The following is a 22,180-nucleotide window of genomic DNA, read 5'->3' as shown; positions in this document are numbered from 1 at the left end:
GTGATGCTGACCAGGTTTCAGTGGAGGTTCTAGACTAAGTGGGATTGGGAAAACCCTATGGATCCCAGTCCAGTCTACAAGTGACCACGGGCGGCACAAACCAGGCAGCTTTTGTCTTATTATGCTTGGGGGCTCCGTGAATGGAGGTTGTAGCAGTTACTAACAACCATAAAACTGACAGAGGAGGCTCCTGAGGCTCCTGGTATATATATGCTTTTAAGCACTTTGTTCATTGCTTTCATTAGCTACGTGTTTTAGAAGGTCTTGGCAGTGAATCGTGATGCTGATGAAGGTGATGATATGTGGAGGGAAGGGGCCAGGCCCCTCCCCCCCAACTAATCACGGGTTCTATAGGCACAATTGTACGATTGAGATACATAAATATTATATCAAAGTCATAGAGGGCATGAGAGATAGAAGAGAGATTGAAATAATGGAGTCAGACACATTTCATGGTAGCATGCTCACCTCAGCCCCGCTTGGTGATCCATGTGGAGAGAGGGCGAGGGGAAGCGAGGACAGGAGAGGAGAGGGGGAACCAACGAGAGGCCAAGGGAGGAGCCAGAGAGAGAGAGAGAGAGAGAGAGAGAGAGAGAGAGAGAGAGAGAGAGAGAGAGAGAGCTCTTTATTGCTAACCCAGGCCTATGTCTCTTTGAAGGGAGTGCAAACCCACTAATTATAGGTCAAATCATACATCACAGGAAGGCGTTGCACTGTAGGCTATCCCCCAAGGAGAGGGGGACAATCTAGGGAAATACACACAATAGGAAGATGAGGGATGGGGGTACACATGTGACAAGATGGGCGGTTCCTAGATTCAGGATGGCAACCTAACTTTGGATGTCACTAAGCTGGTTTGATCTCTTCTCCGGATCTCCATAGAAACCATTATCAGTAGGGTTTCTACAGGGACCAAGATAATGGTCACAAGCCATTAGGGAGAAATAGCCCATTGTCCTTAACAGCAGGGAGTGGCCCTACCTGTCTGGCAACTGTCTGCCTTCAGGGAGGTAGCTTGACAGTCATTTATCATTAGCTGCAAGCAGTGTCCTAAGTCTAACACATCTGGAGGAGAGGTCTTGGGAGAAATTCTTCTGTTTCCCACAATGATAGTGGCGATAATAATAATAGCTTCTGTAACCTTTTGTCATTTACAAAGCTTCCATGCCTTCTCTCTGATTTGACAGTTCTTTATTAGGTGAGGGGAAGAGCTTTTTATAACACCAAATTACTGTTAAAACAAAACAAGTCAAAATGAATTGCCACATCGTTTTCATGCAAATGTGTTTAGTTAACATTACGTTCAATATTCTGAAATACATTTACTGATTTTCAGTAGACAGCTGAAAATTAATGAAATGCAAGGGAGGTGGTTTAGGAAATTAAGCAGTACATACATTGTCATAAGATGACAGTGTTACGGTACTCTGTTACTGTTTACTCTTGGTTGAGCCTTCCTCTAGCACAGTGGTCCTCAACCTTCCTAACGCCATGACCCTTTCGTATAGTTCCTCATGTTGTGTTGACCCCCCCAACCATCAAATTACGTATTTTCGTTGATACTTCATAACTGTAATTTTGCTACTGCTCTGAATCGGGCAACCCCTATGAAAGGGTCATTCGACTCCCAAAAGGGGTCATGACCCATGGATTGAGAACTGCTGCTCTAGGACCCTGGGAAGGCAACTTGGGGTAGGACAGTCTTGACTCACCCTACTTCCCCTGCCTTTTTGCTCCTTCACCAATTCCTGCACCCCCAGCCCTGACTGCTGAAGGGTGCCAGTGAACTATCCCAAGAACTTCTACAAGAGTTAGCACTAAGGAACCTGTCTGTTCACCTTGACAGCAACAGTGATTAATGAGTAGGTGGGTCCTCCAGGGTGTGCAAATATTATCATATAGTCAAACAACAGAAGTTACCTAAGAGGAAATGCTCTGACTGGTTTAAAGGTGTGGGGAAAGGAATCCTGGTAAAATAGTGGTTCAGTGCTCAGTTGATAACTGAAAGGTGACCAGTTCAAGCCCACCAGCCACTCTGTGGGAGGAAGATGTGGCAGTCTGTTGCCATGAGGATGCAGCCTTGGAAACCCTCTGCAGCTGCTCTGCTCAGTCCTGTGGGGTCACTAGGAGGCAACATTGCCTTGATGTTAAAGGGGTTACGTTTATTGTACATTTTACTCCTTACAAATGTCTGGGTGCTCTGGTTAATCCAGAAACTGGTTGATCAGCCCCTAGGTATTCTAGAACCGATTGACATAAAATCTAATAGCACATTAAAGTTTCACATTGTACAATGCATGTGGGCAGCTTCTTGAACTCAGTACCTTGCTGACACCTGATTTTGGTAGTTTCCACATTTGCCTACGTATTTATGTGGTGAAACGAGCTAGCCCACCACCTCCATGCTATAGTACTTACCATAATTCCCTGCCATTGAGTCGATGCCAACTCACAGTGACCTATAGGACGGTAAAACTGCCCCTGTAAGCTTTTGAGACTGTAACTCTTAATGGGAGTAGAAAGCCCCATTGTTCTCCTGCAGAGCAGCTGGTGGCTTTGAACTGCTGACCTTGCAGTTAACAGCCCAATGTGTAACCACTACACTACCAAGGTTCCTGCACACCATATTCTAATTATAATAACATGGCTCCCTTTTAACTAGATTAAGAACTCCATGTGGGTAGGGATGGTGTCTGACTTAACTTTGCTTTTCAGGGAAAGATCTAAAGTACAATAGAAAAGCAATGAGGTTTATTGAACCGATAAGTGAAATGAATGTTCATTCATGAAAGGATGTGTTCTGTGAATGGAGTCGTTTAAAATTGCATAGATTGTGATCATTCATAATGCAATTTAAGTCTTATTCATTTGAAGACCATTAATTTAAAGTGTTGAGTGATAAAAGGTTAGAAATAAGCAGTTGAGCCGTTACTTTCAAGATCATAAGCTCATTATGATAAAATGATGTTTTTGATAATGCCCAAACTAATTGTTCATCATTATGTAGTACTTAAAGCAATTTTGTCCCCTCAGAAACATATTTAGCTTGGCAGTGGAGAACTAGGGGTAGAGGTGGGGAGTGGTGGGAGCCCAGCAACAACAAGCCCAAAACAAAACAAAACAAAACAAAACAAGAAAACCTTGTGCTTCCGTGGTTTCTAAGGAAAAAACTCTCAACAAGCAGTCATCTAAGTGACGCATCAACTAAGTCCGCATGGAAGAAGCACACCAGGCTGTGTGATTCACAGATTGTAAAAAATAACACTCAAATCAGAAGAAGGAATGGTATCAGAGTTTAAATTGTGAACACTTGGTTTGCAGTGTTTACAACGTGGTTTGCATGCTATTGGTGACAGTGGACGTCCCAAATTCCTTTGCGGGCCCGCATGTAGCGTGAGCATCCAGTGAATCTCCTCTGACCACGGTCCAGGGATGGAGTAGCCTTGCTGTCAAACACAGAGCATTGGAAAGTTGATTATGGCAGATGTAGTTAGGTCGCATGTAATATCTTATCATTTGATCTTACCTTTGACCCATTTTAACGTTTTTTCAGGTTATAATATTTTCTACTCTATGATTGAAGTTTTACTGTTTTGTCTAGTCATTGCTGTTGGGTTTTTTTGTTTGTTTGCTTGCTTCTTGTTTGTATTTTGTATGATTTCTCTGTATGAAATCCAAGATAAGAAGATCGATAGAGATAGTAACTGGATAGGGGCATGGCAGGGAAGGATAGGTGGAGGGGGATAGAGACCTAAAAACCATGAGTATGAGAATAAAATGTTCTGAAATTTATGATGATGATTGTACAAGTCTTAATATGATTTAATGATGAAATTGTATCATATGTGAAGTATATGCCAATAAAGCTAGTCATAAAATAATCAGACCAAATTTGTATTTATTTAGTGAATGAATGAATAAATAAATGTAGTCATCAATGAGGAGACCTTGTTTGCATGCAAGAAACATGAAACAACCAAATAACAGGATTAGATGACAAAAAGAAATGTTAGCAACCAGAAGTCACAGAAGAGAAAGAATGTTGTAAGGAAAAGTGCTTAGACAAAGTGAAGCCTGAACTGAGCCATCCAGAAACTAGTCAGTGCTAGAAAACAACTCTGGGCCTATGCTCGTTTTCTATGGCTCTGTGACAAGTCACCAGAGATTCAGCAACTTAAAACAACCCGTATCTGTGGATTTAGGGTCAGGGTGTAGCCCATCTGAATCCTTAGCTCAGTGCCTTAATGGCTGAAACTCAGGTGTTGGGCAGACTTTGCTCCTTCCAGGAAGTTTGGGATCGCTTACGTTTAACCCTATAATGCCTGAATTTTTAATTTCAGGAAAATTTTTTGTTTTTATTCTTTCATCAATATATATAACAACCAACATATATTAATTAAATGTTATGAAAACGTCCCGCTCGACGTTATATGGGTAAGGGAGTTTCAACAAGCTCATGGAAACGTTCCACTGCGTATCTTTTACTTCCATGTTCCCATGCACTAGTGGAAGCCCCTCTCATGATTGCTGGCAGATTTCAGTTCCCGGCAGGTGCAGGTTTAGGTCCCTGTTCTGTGCTGGCTGTCAGCCGGGGGGCGCACTCCGAGCCGAGGTTCCACCCACATTCTTTGTCATGGCAAGGATTCTCTGCTGCAGTCAGAAGCCTGCCTTCCAAAGCACTTCTTGGAAAATGGCCATCTTTTTCACTTTGTGGTTGAGCACTGAACCACGTGCATCGACCAGGGACCTCTGGTCAGGTGACTGTAGTTAGCTGCCCTCAAGTAGTTTCTCCCCGCAGCGACCCTATGCACAACAGAACGAAGCACTGCCCGGTCCTCACAGTCGTTCCTGGATGGGACCTGTTGTTAGAGCTACTGTGTCCAGGCATCTCATTGGACGACTCTCCATTTTACCAAACATGATGTGCTTCTCCAGGGTCTGGTCTCTCTTGACGTGTCCAAACTTTGGAAGGCAAAGTGAAGTTAGGATTCTGCTTAATATGGGGGTCATGTTAGGATTCTGCTTAATATGGGGGTCATGTTAGGATTCTGCTTAATATGGTATCTTCTTTTTAAAGTGATTTTGTTGTTTTTTGTGTTTGAAAAGGATTTTAATAAAAGGGATTTCTTAAAAATTAGAGCCCGTGTGTCAGGCTAAGCAAAATAACATCTCCGATATAGAGCACTTACTTAGGGGACAGCTGTACATAGGAAGTGAGAGGAAAGAAGCTGAGAGGAAATTTTAATTAGAGACACTCCCCCCCTCCCCCCACCCCCACGGGCATATTGATTCACTGCAAGAACTTCCTAACTGCTCACTTGGCTGTTGGCCTTGACTCTCCCATCTGCTTCCCCCTATTCTCACCACGGAGATCCTTTCCAAATCCTCCCCCAGCAGGCCACTATCCTGCTCAAAGTACTTGTGCTGACTCTGCGGCAGAGCCCAAGCTCTCGAGCACCCCAGCTGAGAACTGCCATGCCATCCAACCTCATGTCCCAACATATGCTTCGTGGGCTCCCCATTGCATTGCACCCGGCCAAGGCAGTGACAGCGGGATTAAGAACAAGGGAGGGGATTTAGAAACACTGAAATAGGTAGAAATAACATGGTGTGTGTGAGAGAGAGAGTGTGTACACGTGGAAATTGGGAGAGCAGGTATCGCCACAGACGCCAGAGAGAAGTTCAGTTCAGTTTGAGGTCACCATAGAACATCACAGCCAAGGATATTCTGGACCAGACACTGTGGGATCTAGAAAGGACCAGGCTGAATTTCTGTGGAGACAAACCTAGAAGTAGCATTAAAACAACAAGGAAAGAAATGCAAACTCAGTGCCAGCAAGTCAATTCCAACTCATAGGGACCCTGCGTGTGGCATGCCCAAAACCAAACTCACTGCCATCGGATCCATGGTGACGCATCATAGTGACCTATGAGACAGGGTAGAACTCACTGCCCCTATGAGTTTCTGAGACTGGAACTGTTTACGGAAGTGGGAAGTCCCGCCTTTCTCCAAAGTAGCAGCTGACGGTTTTGAACTGTGGACCTTTTGGATTGCAGCCCAATGCATAGCCACTATGCCACTGGGGCTCCAGTATATGTGGCATCAGGAAATTAGAAATTCACAAGAGAAGGATTCTCACCAGTACGACACTGCAGAGTGGAGATAGTAAAAGTTGCTAGTTAATAGCGGGGTGGAAAAGTTCACTACTTCTTGAAGTGCTCAGTAAAAGCCATGATAGATAAACACTGTCTTTTCACTATTTGTATTTCACTACTCTAAGATGTAAATGATTGAGCTATGGGAGGCATTATGTTAGGTCCCGCCTTGGGGGACGCCAAGAAAATACCAGGAAGAGGGCTCACACTCATCTTGGTTGATCTCACACCATCTTTGTCTTTCCAACTTTCTTTTGTCATCTCACCTCTGACACTCTAGTTGCTGACCTTACAGTTCCTTTGTGGTTGTATTGGCATGCAGGGAAGTATGGAGTTGGCTTTTTGTTGTTTTTTTTTTTTTTTCTGTTCTGAAAGTCTTACTTCTTTTGGAGAAAGTTGGGCCCCAAATGCTGTGAGCTGTCCCTGCCTACCTTCCGAATATGGCCCATTCTCTGGGGAGAGTAAATAAAAAGGGGTGTTGCCTTTCTTATAGAAGATGGATTGTAGCTGGAATCTTCCAGAGCAATGTCCAGTCTATTGTGGGCTCATCTGGACCTTCTAAGGCCACTCACATGCAGTCATTGCTTGGGGCCCTCAGGCTGGTGCCAGTGCCGCAGTGGGCTCTCATGTGGCGTGCACTTGGCTGTTGGTGATGGCAGTTGTGACTCCCTGCTCCCCAAGAATGAATTGTGCCACCCAGCTTGCTTCTTCACCAAGGGTCCCCTCCACCAGCTGCTGTTGCCCTCTGTGCCTGTGGAGGGTTTTGCCATTGGTCACCAAAAAGGCTCTCATTCAAAGTAGTAAACACTTCTGTCTGCATGACTTTGGTAGCTGCACACACGGGGTCTTCTGTTATCTTGGAGAATGTAGCTTCTGGTGGGAAGTTTATAAATCGCTTCTCAAAGGGCATTGATCCTGCTGTGTGAGCCCTTCCCTGGTAAAGCCTGCAAATGTCTCAGCCTTTACAGGCCCTCTATTATCTCATGAGCTGGGCAAAGATGCATAAAGATTCTCTTCTTCCCTCCCAGGGAAGCGGACTCCTAGCCTTTGGATATTTTCAGTGGGGGTTGGCCTGGAGGCCAGCCTAGCCTTAGTGCATCTTGTTTGAATCTGGTTTTCTGGGGCCTGAAAGTCTGAAAGGGTGTGTGAAGAGCCTCTAAACGCAACTTGTGGCAGCTTGTGGCAGGGCCTCTCTGCCCATGTCCTCCTCCCATGTTCATCCCTCACGGCGCACTCTCTCTTTCTCTGGCAATGTCCTAAATTGGACCTTGGTGATTCTGGGGCATCTAATCCTGAGTGCTAAGTGATGCTCTGATAACTAGCGAGCTTCACAGTCTCAGGCGCTTCCCAGAATGGAAGCTTGTCTCGCATGCAAAGTCTTCTGTGGGTTGTATGTTTGCTCAGCTTGTGGCTACCTCATCTCAAACATAGGCCCTCCACCATTGTGCCTCAGCAAGAGAGAGCTCGGAGAGAGACAGCTGCGGGCTCTTAGTGATCTTACCTCAGAAGTGATGAGCGCTATTTCCTGTCCATTGCCCAAAAGGTGACCCTTACAAAACTGAAAGACAGGCTGGGAAAAACAAGGGAGCCCAGGAGTGTGCAGTGAGCTTTGGCGGTCTCTGTCACATCTTTGGCTAGCTTGCCTTTTCTAATCCCAGAATGCTCTGGGGCCCACAGGAGGCTGGCTGGTTTCTGTAGCATGTGAAATACCTATTGAGGAACACCATTCCAACCAAACCAAACTCATTGCCATTGAGTTGATGCTGACTCATAGTGACCATATCAGACAGGGTAGCACTGCCCTTGTGAGTTTCTGAGACTGGAACTCTGTGTGGGAGTAGAAATCCCCAGTTTTCTCTCTCAGAGCAGCAGGTGGTTTGGAACTGCTGACCTTGCAGTTAGTGCAACATGTGACCACCACCAGGGCTCCCTGAGGAACACCACTAGGATCCTGGAAAACATCTTAGAGCAGCAGTTCTCAACCTGTGGGTCATGACCCCTTTGGGGGTCAAGTGACCCTTTTACAGGGGTCACCCAATTCATAACAGTAGCAAAGTCACAGTTATGAAATAGTAACGAAAATAATTTTATGGTTTGGGGGTCACCACCACATGAGGAACTGTATTGAAGGGTCGCGGTGTTAGGAAGGTTGAGAACCACTGTCTTAGAAGGATTGCTCTTCCAACTCATACCAACCCTATGTAGGACATGCCAACCCCATGTAGGACATGCCAACCCTATGTAGGACATGCCCAGTCCTTCGAAATGCCGAAAGACGATAGTTGATATCATCTGTAAAGATAATGTTTTTATTTGATTATTTGGTTCATCTTGTTCCAGAAATTACAAAATGATGGTTAGCAGGTTGGGTCTATTTCCCAAAGGATTTCTGTTTCGCCCACACAATACTTAAGAAAAAATCTTTAAGAAATGTGAACAAACATCTAGATGTCTAATTTTCCTTGAAAAACTTGACAAGTGGGCCCCCATTTCCATAGGTAACCAGCAATAAGGAAAATAACCAAATAAGGTCTGCCCCTATGGATGGGCAGGTCCCTGCAGTTCACCATGCTCCCCGCCACTCCCTGTTGGCACACTCCCCTGGGGGCTGACTGCCAGCTGCCATTTGTCTTCAGGCGTCCCCCAGGGTTTTCTTGGAGTCCAGCGTTTTTCTATTCGTTTGTTTCTTAATCTTCTTTTTGGCTCTTTATTCATTTAGCTTACCTGAGTGGGACCGAAGCATATTTATTTATATGTGTGACCTCACTTTCAAGTAAAATGACCACTTTCATGGATCTTATCCCATCGTGGTGCTTCTTAGACACAGACAGTGAATAAACACTAGGCAAAAGTAGTCGCTAGAAGCCACGGCGACTCTGAGGGTGAGTCTTACGACAGCCATCTCCACTACGACCAATGGCCATTGGGTTGCTTTCCACGTACGCCGCCCATTGAGCGTCAGACAGGAATGGCTCTCCATAGGCTGTGACCTTCAGAAACACCATCTTTCTTCTGCAGCGCCTTTGGGCAGTTTCAAACTGCCAACCTTTTGTTTAGCAGCTTCGTGCTTATCCACTGTGCCATCCAGGGGTTCTGAGTAGTTGACATAGGCCTGGGCAGTGAGCATAATGAGACAGGTGGAAAAGTCCCTGCAGTGCATCATCTGCAGCGGAGAAAGTTGGGCTCATCAGGCTCTAACTAAAGACTTGCCTTTTAAAGCCAGTCTCACTGACAGAGCGTTCTGTCTTTCTCTCCTCTTCGCAGGCCACTGGAACGATCCAGCGAAGATGTGGATATAATCTTCACACGGCTGAAAGAAGTTAAAGCTTTTGAAAAATTTCACCCAAATCTCCTCCATCAGATTTGCTTATGTGGTTATTATGAGAACCTGGAGAGAGGGATAACATGTAAGGACTGCACCGTCCGGTGGGATACTTTCAGAGGGTTTGCGCTCGTTGGTGGCTAGCCTTTGGGAATAGATTGCAAATGCAGGCTTTCTGTGCCAAGTATTGGAGCTTCCGTTGAGAGCACTAACTGGCCATTTCCCTCTGCTTGATTACCCCTTTGTTCGCAGTATGTAACTTGTTCTTTCAGGGCAGCCTGCGTCCCAGATGAGCTGGAAGGGTGTATGGGTTCATGCGCTTATCTGCGCTCTTAGAATTTCAAATATATTGAGCGACCTTTCCTGATCCCAGCAATAGGTGAGGCTACAGGACATTAGCTAAAGATAAAGGTCTCCTAACAGATGTCGATGGCAATGTCTCCATTCAGCCTCTGTGCTGTCCTCTATTCCAAGTGTGCCTAAAAATCCACTGCCCCCGAGTCCTTTCCAATGCATGTCGATCCTACGTAGTGTTTTTGTAAATCTTTACAAGACAAGACAGCCTCCTCTCTCTCCCGACCACCATTACCATGGCCCAACCCTGAACTTCACCCTCAGGGGAAGGAGAGTGAAACACCAGGGTGGGACATTGAACAAGGAGAAAGTTCATCTGTTTCCATGTGTTGGGATGCTTGCTGCTGCCCTAACGGATAGTGTCCACCCACTGGCTTCATTAGTCAATTGCTCATATGGCAGAAGTCTAGGTAGACCGACTTCAGGGTGCTTGAGATGGGCCTCAGTGACATAATTAAGCCGCGAAGCTCTCTCCCTCTCCCTCTCTGTCGCTCTCTCCTCAGCTGTTGACTTTTGATCTTAAATGTGTCCCCAAATGGCCCTAAGATAGTGGTAGCAGTTGGAGGCATCACATGCTGATATAAAAATGCCCGGTAAAATGGTTTCTTACTTTATCTAATTTTCAGAAGTCCCTCAGCAAACTTCCTATATTGTTCCCTTGGCCAATGGCATGGACTGCCAGGTTGAAGCCGATCATTGACAAAGGCCAGGGGGTCCCCATGATTTAAACCAATCCTGGGGGCTCCACTGGAGCTAGAGACAGAACTCATATTCTCTGAGCACTTGGCTCTGTGGAGGAGGATGGGAAAGTGAGTAAAATCTGGGTCCACTTAGACTACAGGGAGGGTGGGGGTGGAAATGCTGCTGGGCGAGAATCCAGCAGCGTTTGTCCTCATAGCCATGATAGAACATTTCAGAAACAAAGAAGAAGACTTGCCTCTACACTCTCATGATTCAGAAGTTACTGTGAACATTCTATGTGTGCACCTCAGAAAGGTGTTTATTTGCATACATACAGACATAGGTATACTTTTGTCTAAAGAAAATCCATCCCTAGTATGCAAATCAGTAGTTTTCTATTTAATAATCTCAGAAACAACACTTTTGGGGGCATCAGACTCTCTTTCCTGTTCCTTAAAGGCATTTTAAAAATTGAACTTTCTTTTATACGGAAGATGCATTTGGTTGGCAAATTGGCTTTTGGAGCCCAGAAGTTCATGACAAGCAAAAACCCGACTCTACAGTAAGTCACACACAAAGGCGAGAAGCAGCAGGGCTATTGGAGAGGACAACTATCAACTCATCAATCCCCCACAGCAAGCCTATCATTGCACTTGATGGGATGCCATTGTTGCTCTCTCCCTTTCTGTAGCAAACCCTGGCCAGAGAGTGAGAACAGCTGTGCCATTAATGATGGCTCCCAGAGCTTCCTCTTTTGCAGTGAGCACTTGCCTCTGGATCCCAACCATCCCACTTCGTTGTCATATGATTCTTCATTGAATCATTTTAACCCTTGACTCTGACATTAATGAGAATGATCAGCTCATGCTGTGTATTTATCTAGCTAGCATTTTGAAAAGGACAGTTGAGTTTGTACTAGATATTTGGATCCACTTTTCAGAATTATTTCCCAAGGACTGCTCCTGACGTGATAGAAGTACTAAGGTCATATATATTTGTAATATATATAATAAAATATAGAAAGATATAATGTATGTGTTATATGAGATATTTTATGTATTATATTGGCATATAATTAATATATAATGCAGTAATAAATATGTCTATTAAATAATGCATAGTAAGATATATTTTATTTCTGTGATTACAAAATTAAAGCAAGTGAGGTTTTGAAATTTCTGATGAAAACCATTTCCAAAGAATGCTTAAATTTGGATGCCTAAAAAACAGTGAATTAAAAAAATAAAAGTAATAATCATACAACAAGCCTTATTGATTGTTTGATTGATAATAACTCATGGGTAAGCTAAAAAGGAGATAGACATGCTTTTCTAGAAAACTTATTGTTTTAGGGGTGAGTGCATTGAGATAAGGAAAACTTAGATTAGGAAGATTTGGTGGTGACCCATAACCCTGCTGATTTGTACCCTGTCTAGATGAATCATTTTCAAAGAATGACAATAAAATGACACAACAAATTACACAGAACATAGCCAATTGTTCTGAAATTCAAAGGATCATACAGCATTTCGGGTTGTTATTATCCCTTATTACTGCCTTATAAATATGAAAGAGCTCTGCTTAGTTTAATTCTGCTTCATAGAATGTTAATTCCTAGGGCACAGCTCTTTATGTAGATGCGGAACAGAAAACGATGCCAGGTCCTCAGGGTGATGTGCAGGGGAGGATGGGACCTTCAGCTCGGTCTAAGGCACGCTTGTAATCACCACGAGCCAGGCTGTACAGGAAAACTTCCTTGTATTTGGTACATTTACACGACTTTTTCTTTGTCAGTGTTTCGCCAGGGTGATATTGGAACAAACTGGTATGCTGTCCTGGCAGGGTCTTTGGATGTTAAAGTATCTGAGACGAGCAGTCACCAGGTAAAATACTTGTTTGTTTGTTTTTTTAAGTAGAATTTATTTTATTAAATTCAAGAGATGTTGTCCTTATACCTTTCATACCGTCAAAAATCTTACTTCCAGACCTTTGTCTTTTCCCCCATAGTAATGACCTCATCCAACATTGAATTCTTTTATTACGTTATTCAGCAAATATACACTCAGTGCCCTCTAAGGCCTGAGGGAGGGGCTGGGTGTTGGAACACAAAATGGAAGAATACATTACCTGCCTTTACTGAGCGGCTTTCTGGAAAATGCAAATGATCCCATTGCCAGGTGGTAAATTGTGGTGTGATGGGAGGAACGGTGAGCCCAGGGAAGCAAACCTTTCGAAGATTCTTAGGGGAATCCTGCCAGTATCTTGACTTTTTGTTGTTGTTGTAGGGTGGGATCTGGGAAGTGATTCCTTCCTTGGTCTTTCAGGAGCCCCAGGGACTTGTGGGAAACTGGGTTGACCCATTCACCCTACGAGCTCTCGCTCTTTCTCGGCCTCACGATTTGCCCCATACAGAGCACTGGCTTCCTTGGGTCTCCTCGGTCACCTCTGAGGAAGTTGGCTTCCTAGTAGAGACCTCCGATTCTCCTCCCCGCCCTCTCACATGCACTGTTGGTGGGCAACTAACACGTGGGCCTGCACTCTCCTTTCACATCTGCAGGGGACCTGGCTGACTTCTAAGGTCAGGCATGTGACCTAGATGCCCAGCACCTTCGTCAGCCAAGCCTGGCTATGGCCAAAACTCAGTATGAAAATGTGCCAAGTTCCTTAGTCACACATTCAGGATGTAGCTAGAAACCGAGGAGAGGGTATTGGGTCCTTGTTAAATTGGGAACATGTCAAGAAAAATCCAACAGTCAAAGGGACTGATAACCTAAAGGACCCCTGGTGGCATCATGGTTACTCACTGGGCTGCGATCGCAAGGTCAGTTCGAAACCACCAACTGCTTCTTTGGAGAAGAGGGCGCTTTCTGATCCCATAAACAGTGACCATCTTGGAAACTCACAAGGCAGCTCTACCCTGTCCTATAGGATCACTGTGTGTTGGCATTGACTGGACGGCAGTGAGTTTGATTTGGAAGTACCTCACAATTGGAACAATAGATAACATCAAGATAAACAGAAATGATGCAAGCTGTCAAGGATTTCATCTTGGTTGCATCTACAATCTACCTTCACTGCAGCTGCAATCTCAAGAACTACAATGACATATTACATTTGGAAAATCTGTTGCAGAAGGTCTCTTTAAAGATGGAAGAGCAAGGATCTTACTTTGAGGACTAAAGTGCCCCTGAGCCAAGCCCTGGATGTTGCAGGATCAGGCAGTTTTATTCTGTTCTACGTAGTGTCTGCAGGAGGTGGAGCTGATTCATTGGCACCTAAAAATAAGTAGTACGTTTAAGTCCTAAAAGGACAGGTAACCTTTAGCCAATTACCAAGTGTAAATTGTTAAGAGCCATCCAGTTGACCCTATGCACGGCAAGACGAACCACCTCCTAATCCGGCATCTTCCTCACAATTGTTGTTGCAGGCACAATATCAGTCCATCTTGTTGAGGGCCTTCCTCTTTTTTCAATACCCCTCTACTGTACCAAGTGTGATGTCCTTTTCCAGGGACCTGCCTCTCTTGACAGCATGTCCAAAGTACTTGTTCTCCTGACCTCTAGGAGCCTTCTGGCTCCACTCCTTCCAGGACAGATGCATGTATTCTGTTAGCAGTCCATGGTGCCTTCCGTCTGCTTCCCTGGCACCAGAGTTCAAATGCATCAATTCTTCTTTGCTCTTCTTTATTAAAGGCCCAACTTTCACTTGCATCAAGATGACTGAAAATCCCTGAATGAGACAGGAGCACCTTAGTCCTCAAAGTAACCTCCTTGCTTTTTAACACTTTACAGAGGCCTTGTGAAGCAGATGTGCCCCTGCAATGTGCCTTTGATCTCTTAACTGCTGCTTCTAGGATCCTTGATTGTGGATCCAAGCAAGACAAATCCTTGGCGACTTCAGTCCTTTCTCCATTTAGCACAGTCTGTCACAAGGCTACCACTGTCCAGTTTTGTTTTCTGTATCACTGGGTTGTAATCCACACTGAAGGCTACAACAATTTTTGATCTTCCTTAGCACATGCTTCGATTCCTCCCTTTCAGCAAGCAAGGTCGTGCCACCTGCATGTTGCAGGTTGTAATAGGCTCACCTTCAATCCCGATGCTGCGTTCTTCTGACCCTTTAAAAAATTTCTGAGTCCTTTTCATAGATACCAACCAAACTTGTGGTTGATTTGCTGCTGACTCATATGGACCCTGCAGGACAGAGTAGAACTGCCCCAGGGAGCACCCTTCAAATTTGAGAACATACTTATGGCAAACTAAATTTGAGTTTGAAATTTCATAGACACGTGTGTGCATATTAGAGTTATGTGCAGTCACCTCATCATCTTGGAGATTTATCCCTGAAGGTTCTTGGTCAGGTAGGGAGGGATTCAGTGTTTGGAACATAGGGTGTTGCTAACTGAGATAGTTCGCGTCCTCAAAGCTGGCCTGAAATCCTGCTTTACCCAGTGTGTATGCTCTCTATGCAGCAGCATCCTGAGAGCCCCACTACATACTGTGTCGAGCCTGTGCTTTTCAAACTGTCCCACAGCCAGGTTTCTTGTGAATTTAAAGAGTGGGAGAGGTGATGTTAACTCTTGTTTGCTGCCTCAGTTTACCAATAGGGCCTAAGAAGAAGTAGCGTTAATTTTTTCATTGTATTGTGTTTAATCATTTATTGTATTTGGCACTTGCTAATAAGAAAAGGACATCATGCTGGACATCAAGTGGAAGGTTGGTGAGAAAGAGGAAGCCCCACAAGGTGCATTGACACTGTCGCTGCAGCAACAGGCTCCTGCCTAACACCCACTGTGAGGATGGCAGTGGACTGGGCGCTGTTTCATTCTGTTGTACACAGGGCACTATGAGTGGGGATCCCCTTGACCCGCCCTAACGACCACCACCAGGGTAGGCAGTGTGAGAAGCACTTGGCAGCTATTTATTTACTCCTTTCGTCCTCACAAAAGCCTGTGAGGTGGTGACGCTCCTGTGGATAAGTGTGGAAACTAAGTCTCAGATGGTTGCTCCAACGACAGGATCTAGAAGTTAGAGAAGAAAGATGAAAACGCACACAGTCAGGCTTCAGAACAATCTGCTCTCAGCCGGTCATTGCTCCTGCTACCGGGCAAACCACATTCCCTACCTGCCAGCAGAGCCAGTAGCCAAGGCACTCTGAGAAGCTTTTGGAAGGAGGGAACAAGCCCAAACTCACTGCCATCGGGTCAATTCTGATTCACAGTGACCGTATAGGACACAGTAGAACTGCCCCTGTGGGTTTCCAATACTGTATGTCTTTACAGGTGTAGAAAGCCTCATCTTTCTCCCTTGGAGTGACTGATGGGTTTGAACCACTGAATTTGGCAGTTACTAGACCACCAGGGATCCTTCTCTTATTTTGCTAGATGAATCCATTAGGCAAAGAAGACAGGGATTCAGGTTTCCAAACCCTATCTTTGCACAGCAGAAAAACAGGCACAGTCACAGAGCGAGAGAGAGTTCAGAAAGGAATGTAAACAATAACTTTGTCCTCTCTGACGATCACAGGCGCACCTGCTCATAAACAGTATGCCCGTCGTTATGCAGTGGGTTGTACCATCAGGTCAGCAGTTCGGAACCACCAGTTGCTCTGCTGGAGAAAGATGAGGCTTTCTACTCCTGCCAAGAGTTACAGTTGTGGAACCCCGCAGGGGCAGCTCTACCCTGTCGATAGGGTCACTGGGAGTCTGAATTGGCTGCGAGTTTGGCTTCCGTGTTTGGAGGTGGCACAGCAAACCATTCATCTGGTCTTTCCCTGGAATAGGCTTCGGCCTCCCCATTTCCTGTACCTCAGGCCGCGGGGCGGCTGAATTGCGCGCTCTTCGGACTGATTCGTCGTTGCACGCAGCCAGCCGCTGGACGAGGCGAGTGGGACACTCGTTGTTTTATGGAGACCTGCCTGAGCGATTTCGGGTTTCCACAGTGACAAGTGGTCGGGATGCCTAGGCGAGCACACTAGTTGTGGTCAGTTCCTTTTACCAAGACCGACTCTACTCAGAGTGGGGTCTGCGGGCATCCATCCCGGCGCCTCTGCTCCGCCTCGCCCCTCCAGAGATGTTCACACTCTCCCTCTTTCTCTCTCTCGAGGGAGCATGGGCAGAGGTATCTCTGTCGCTCTCCAAGCTGGCACAGTGACAGAGCCTCTACCTAGCAGAGTAGAAACCTTGGTTTATAGTCACCAACGACTTAACTCTTAAGAACTACACTGATCCCTTTCACAATCATAAGCTTTTCAACAACTTTCCACTCCATGTCTCAGGAACTTGGCTGTAAATTTAGTTCATTTTTGTGTTCTTAGATAATTTCAGTAGTGTATTAATTCCTAACGAATCACAAGCTAAGCTATACAGGTGAGCACAATGCCCGGGGGTTCCAGCAGCTCACTAGGGTCAGATACGCTATCACACATCCCCTCGGAATTCAGAAAGACAGGTGAAAGATGCAGCTCCCGCTCTGGGCTTTGTGCCAGTGCTTTCAGAGGGCCTGTGTGCTGACGTGGGCAGGACTTCTGCCTGCAGACTGCTGCCCTCCTTGGTGCCCTCTGCTCAGAGCCACTCTCGATCCTTTCCTGAGCCAGCATTCAGGGGTTAGAGGGGGTGATTCTTCTTGCTCCTCCTCCTGCGCTGGGCGGCCTTGCAGAGGGAATGGTGAAGAGACGGTGGAGAGGTTGAAAAGATCAAGTTAATGAAAAAGTGCCATGTGAAGGAGAGGGAGGAGCAAAGGAAACCCGGGAGGTGAGGCAGGAATAAGAAAAAAGAGCAGGTGGACCGGAGGGAATGATCGCGCCAGCAGCAGTGTGCTGACGCCGCAGACGTTCGAAGCTGCAGGGAGAGGTTTTGATGGATTTACGATCGGATTTGGCCCCCGAGTTCTACGAAGACTGCCCGCAAACCAATGTCTCATTCCCCGGGTTCTGGCCAAGAAAAGCTGTGTAGCGTTTTGTGATTCGCTGTGGCTTGGTTATTTCGATACATTTTTAATTTTAGATTTTGAGCTGTGTGTACTTTTAAAACTCATTTTACGGTGAGGGGGTTCTTAAAAATCATATGACAGTCCATCATCCAGTGGTATTAAGCACACTTGGACATACGCTGCCATCCATATTTCCGGAACATTTCTTTCTACTTGAGCCCTTGGTACCAAGAGCTGTGGCATATTGTTGGTTTGTTTCAATCCCAGCAAAAGAGTATGTTCCTCAACCAGGCTTGGTCTTGGAGCTTGTTAGGGAGTAGCAGAGCTGGTCGACTGTGTACTTTGCAGTGTCCAAGCATGGCTTTCTGGGTTGACTCATGTCACAAAGCTAACAGGAAGAGAAAATGCATCGCCCACTGTACCATCTACTGCTATTGGGGCAGCTGGGGGCAGACAGAGTCCAGCTTTCCAGCCAGCTCTGAGGTGCAGGTCATGGTTCCAGCCACATGGAAGAAAGAAGCTGAGGAGAGGAGGGAGACGGTGGAATTTCCTCTCCAGCCAAGCTATGCGCAAGGGAGAAACACGGAAGGAGCCACATGGACCTTCGCTGATCTTGTAGTGCACGCTCAGTCACTACCTCTTGCTAATGTGATCGCAGCAGGTCCGGTCACCTTGGCACTCAGAGGGAGACAGGAAAGGGTTGGGTAGTGAACCATGGGGTGAGAAGCCAGAAGAGACCCAGAGACGAGCTCCCAGTCTTCTGCAGTGTATGGGACATGGACTTTTCCATAGACATAAACTGGCTTAATTCTAAATCTTTCCAAAACCAAACTCCCTGCCATTGAGTTGATTCAGACTCAGGACAGCTCTGGAGACCAGTCTCAGAGAAACACAGGAGTAGGTCTGCCCTATCCTCCAGGGTGGCTGGGAGGCGGCATCCACTCGATGGCAGGGAGTTGTATTCATTAGGTGGCCTTTTCTCTGGTAAAAATAACAACAGTGAAACACCTCCCTATTTATTTTCTATAGTGATTGGAAGGCACAACTGGGTTTACCTTTTAAGAATACACGAAGCATAAATCGTCTCTTGCTCAGACATTCACATGACCTTCCTGATTCAGTAAACTACGACTTTCCCCTTCTTGCCCATCTGTCTCCTTCGTTCGTTCACTTGGGTGAATGAAGCACCGCTTCCTGCCTCCTTCTGTACTTTTGGTTCCTTGAGTTTTTTTTTAGTTCTTTGGACTCTAGGCTGAGGACTATGTATTTTTTGTTGGTGATATTCCCCCGCAAACACCTTCCCCAATGTAGTAGTGACTTACCACTTACAAAGCATGTCACTTACATTCTTTTATTGGAACTACCCTATGAGGTAGACACAGGTGCCCTGGTGGCATAGTGGGTTCTGCAATGGGCTACTAACTGCAAGGTCAGCCGTTCAAATCCACCAGCCCCTCCTAGGAAGAAAGACGAGGCTTTCTAGTCCCATATGCTTTCACATTTTCGGAAATCCATAGAGGGCAATTCTACTCGGTCCTATAGGGTGGCTATGAGTCAGAATCAACTTGATGACAGTGTGGTTCTTTGGTTGTTGGATGAGGTAGACGCAACCGTGTTGGAGCGTGCTCCCTTCACGGGCATCTGTGGGCAGCTCAAGTGGTGAGCCCAGAGCTGGACACCACGTGCGATTTTCTGCCCCATCTCAGAGCTCTGCCCTGCCATCCTTAGCTCTAGGTAGTGTGGGAAGCCATCTCCTTACAGTGCCTTCCAGGGATTTGGACAGGGTGACCCTCCCAGGCTAGTACAGTGTTCTGGGGCCCTGGTGGAGCAGTCATGACAAAGTGCGAGCCTACAAGCTGTGCTCTGTGGGAGACACGTACGCAAGATTCTGTTCCTGAAAACACGAGTCCAACTGGACTCAATGGCAACGGGCAACCCCAGAACCCAAGGGGGCACAGGCGGCGGCCAGTTCTCCTGTGCCCCGTGGGTCCCTCCGGCTAAGATCACAAAGAAAGCTGCTGTTGGTGCCACGCTTGGGAGAAGTTTTGAAACAGACTCCGGAGGTGGCACGAACGGTTACGTTCCTTGTTAATTTGGACTTATTATCGTCACAAGGCCAGTGGTTTGGGTCCACCTAGAAGCACCTTGGGAGCCAGACCTGACCATCTGCTCCTGAAAGGCTTGAAAGCCCATGGAGCCGTTGTGTTCTGCACACACGGCGTCTCCGCGCGTTGGAATTGCTCTCTTGGCAACCCACTGCAGCGGTAACGTGAGAACACAACACCATGGCCAGGGGTAAGGGAAACATCTGCCGACCAGGCCAAGTAACATCCCAGGTGACGCAAAACAAAGCTGTTGGGCTCAGGGGGAGCCAGATGGCGCCCACGTGGCAGCCAGTCCCCCTGGGTGAAATGAGGCACAGGCTTTTCGGCGGGCTATTCTTAGTATTAAACGTGTGAGTGCACGAGGTGGCTGGCTGATCTTGACTTACTCAGTGGGTCTTCTCCTGTTTCCCGTCTGGTCAGATGGTGGTTTAGGTTGGACGGACTCCGACGTCTCATACACCTAAGCTCTCTTCATCAGGATCCTGAGTCTGCGCTCTTGATTTCCCCTCGGCTCAGTCCCCCCACTCCTATTGCTACCCAGTCCATCCTGACGCATAGTGTCCTTACATCGGGTTTCTAAGGGGATGGGAGCACCTCATCTTTGTCCCATGGAGTGCCTGGTGGGCTTGAACTCCTGACCTTGCGATTAGCAGTCCAAAGTTTACCCAACCGTGCCACCAGGTCCCTCCTAATAACATGCCCGAAGCACGTAATATGAAATCTTGCCATTCTCACTTCTAAGGCACATCCTGGCTGCACTTCTTCCAAGAGAGTGACTTCTTCCTCGGGCAGCCTGGGGCACTGCCACAGGCTTCGCCGGCACTGGAATGCAAAGGCATCCTTTCTTTGCTCTTCCGTATCCAGTGCCCAACGTCCGCACACACACGGAGCGATTGAAAGTAGGTTGGCCTGGGTCAGGTGCACCTGTCCTCAGAGTGACAGCCTTGCTCTTCCACTCTTTAAAGAGGTTTTGTGCAGCGGGTCTCCTGAACAGAATGGAGTGGTTTGTTACTTTGTGAAATAACTGTAACAGCTGTTTACCTTAGGTGATAATATTTGCCATGGAACATAGGTACAAATGTACTTGACACAATGGATGGATGTATGGATTGTGGTAAGAGCTGTATGAGCCCACAATAAAAATTATTTAAATCACATCTATGTACAATTTAAATCTTACATGTGTATAACTTAAATCATGTATATAACTTAAATTATATATATAAATGCCATATATATGTACACACACACACACACGCACGCCTTGAGTTGGAATCCACTATATGGCAGTAAACATTTCTTTTCCCCCCTGAGGAAGAATGCTGGCTGTTGTAAAGCCTGCAAAGCTGCGATGTGCTCACAAGAGGGCAGTATGAGATAAGCAAACACAGGAAATGTTCTTGCTGTTTGAAACCTGAAGTTTTCACCAAATTGTTCAGCCATTTCACGGGATTCAAGGAATTTTGGCTGGCAGCACTTGATCTTTTTTTTTTTTAATCATTTTAATAGGGGCTCGTACAACTTTTATCACAGTCCATTCATACATTCATTGTGTCATGCACATCTGTACATTTGTTGCCATCATCATTCTCAAAACATTTTCTTTTCTTTTTACTTGAGCTCTTGGTATCAGCTCCTCATTTTTCCCCCTCCCTCCTCTTCCCTCCCTCATGTACCCTTGATAATGTATAAATTTTTTTTCATGTCTTTCACATTCCGATGTCTTCCTTTACTCCCTTCTCTGTTGTCCATCCCCCGGGAGGGGATTATAGGTGGGTCATTGTGATCAGTTCCCCCTTTCTCCTTCCACCTTCCCCTTCTTTTGGTATGGCTACTCTCAATATTAGTCCCGAGGAGCTCATCTGTCCAGTAGTCCCTGTGTTTCCGGCTCTTATCTGTACCCATGTACATGCTTTGGTCTAGTCATATATGTAAGGCAGAATTAGGGTCATGATGGGGGTGGGGGGAGGAAGCATTCAAGAACCAGAGGAAAGCTGTATCAGTGCTACACTGTACCCTGACTGGCCCATCTTCTCCCCATGACCCTACTGTAAGGGGATGTCAAATTGCTTATGGATGGACTTTGGGCCTCCACTATGCACTTCCCCATTCACATGATTTTTTTTTGCTCTGGGTCTTTGATGCCTGATACCTGATCCCATCTACACCTCATGATCACACAGGCTGGTGTTTCTTCCATGTGGGCTTTGTTGTTTCTCAGCTAGATGGTTGCTTGTTTATCTTAAGGTCTTTAAGATCCCAGACTCTGTATCTTTGGATAGCCTGGCACCATCAGTTTTCCTCACTACATTTGCTTATGTACTCACTTTTTCTTCAGCGATCGTATCGGGAAGGTGAGCATCTCAAAGAGTGCCGGATTATTGGGACAAAGTGTTCTTGCATTGAGGGAGTACTTGAGTAGAGGCCCAATGTCCATCTCTTTCCTTAATACTATACCTATAAATATATTCCGATAGATCTATTTCCCCATCATCATATATAAATATATTTATATGTGCATGCCCATATTCAGACCTCTATAAATGCCCTTTGCCTCCTAGTTCTTTCCTTTGTTTCCTTTGACTTTCCTCTTGTCCCACTATCATGCTTAGCCTTCATATGGGTATCAGTAA

General features: G+C 45.9%; 1 protein-coding gene across 1 annotated transcript in view; it reads left to right on the top strand.

Moving 5' to 3' along the window:
• RAPGEF4 (Rap guanine nucleotide exchange factor 4) overlaps positions 1 to 22,180 on the top strand; it is a 378,022-nt gene that overhangs the window by 58,726 nt on the left and 297,116 nt on the right. Inside the window, exons 2-3 of the mRNA XM_075529292.1 lie at positions 9,421 to 9,563; positions 12,308 to 12,396. Of these exons, the coding sequence (XP_075385407.1) occupies positions 9,421 to 9,563; positions 12,308 to 12,396 (232 nt within the window). The remainder of the gene's footprint in view (positions 1 to 9,420; positions 9,564 to 12,307; positions 12,397 to 22,180) is intronic.

This window comes from Tenrec ecaudatus, chromosome 13 (assembly GCF_050624435.1).
Source record: "Tenrec ecaudatus isolate mTenEca1 chromosome 13, mTenEca1.hap1, whole genome shotgun sequence".
Classification (NCBI taxonomy): Eukaryota; Metazoa; Chordata; class Mammalia; order Afrosoricida; family Tenrecidae; genus Tenrec; species Tenrec ecaudatus.
The sequence above is the reverse complement of the archived record's forward strand: the minus strand, read 5'-3'. Positions and strand labels throughout refer to the sequence as shown.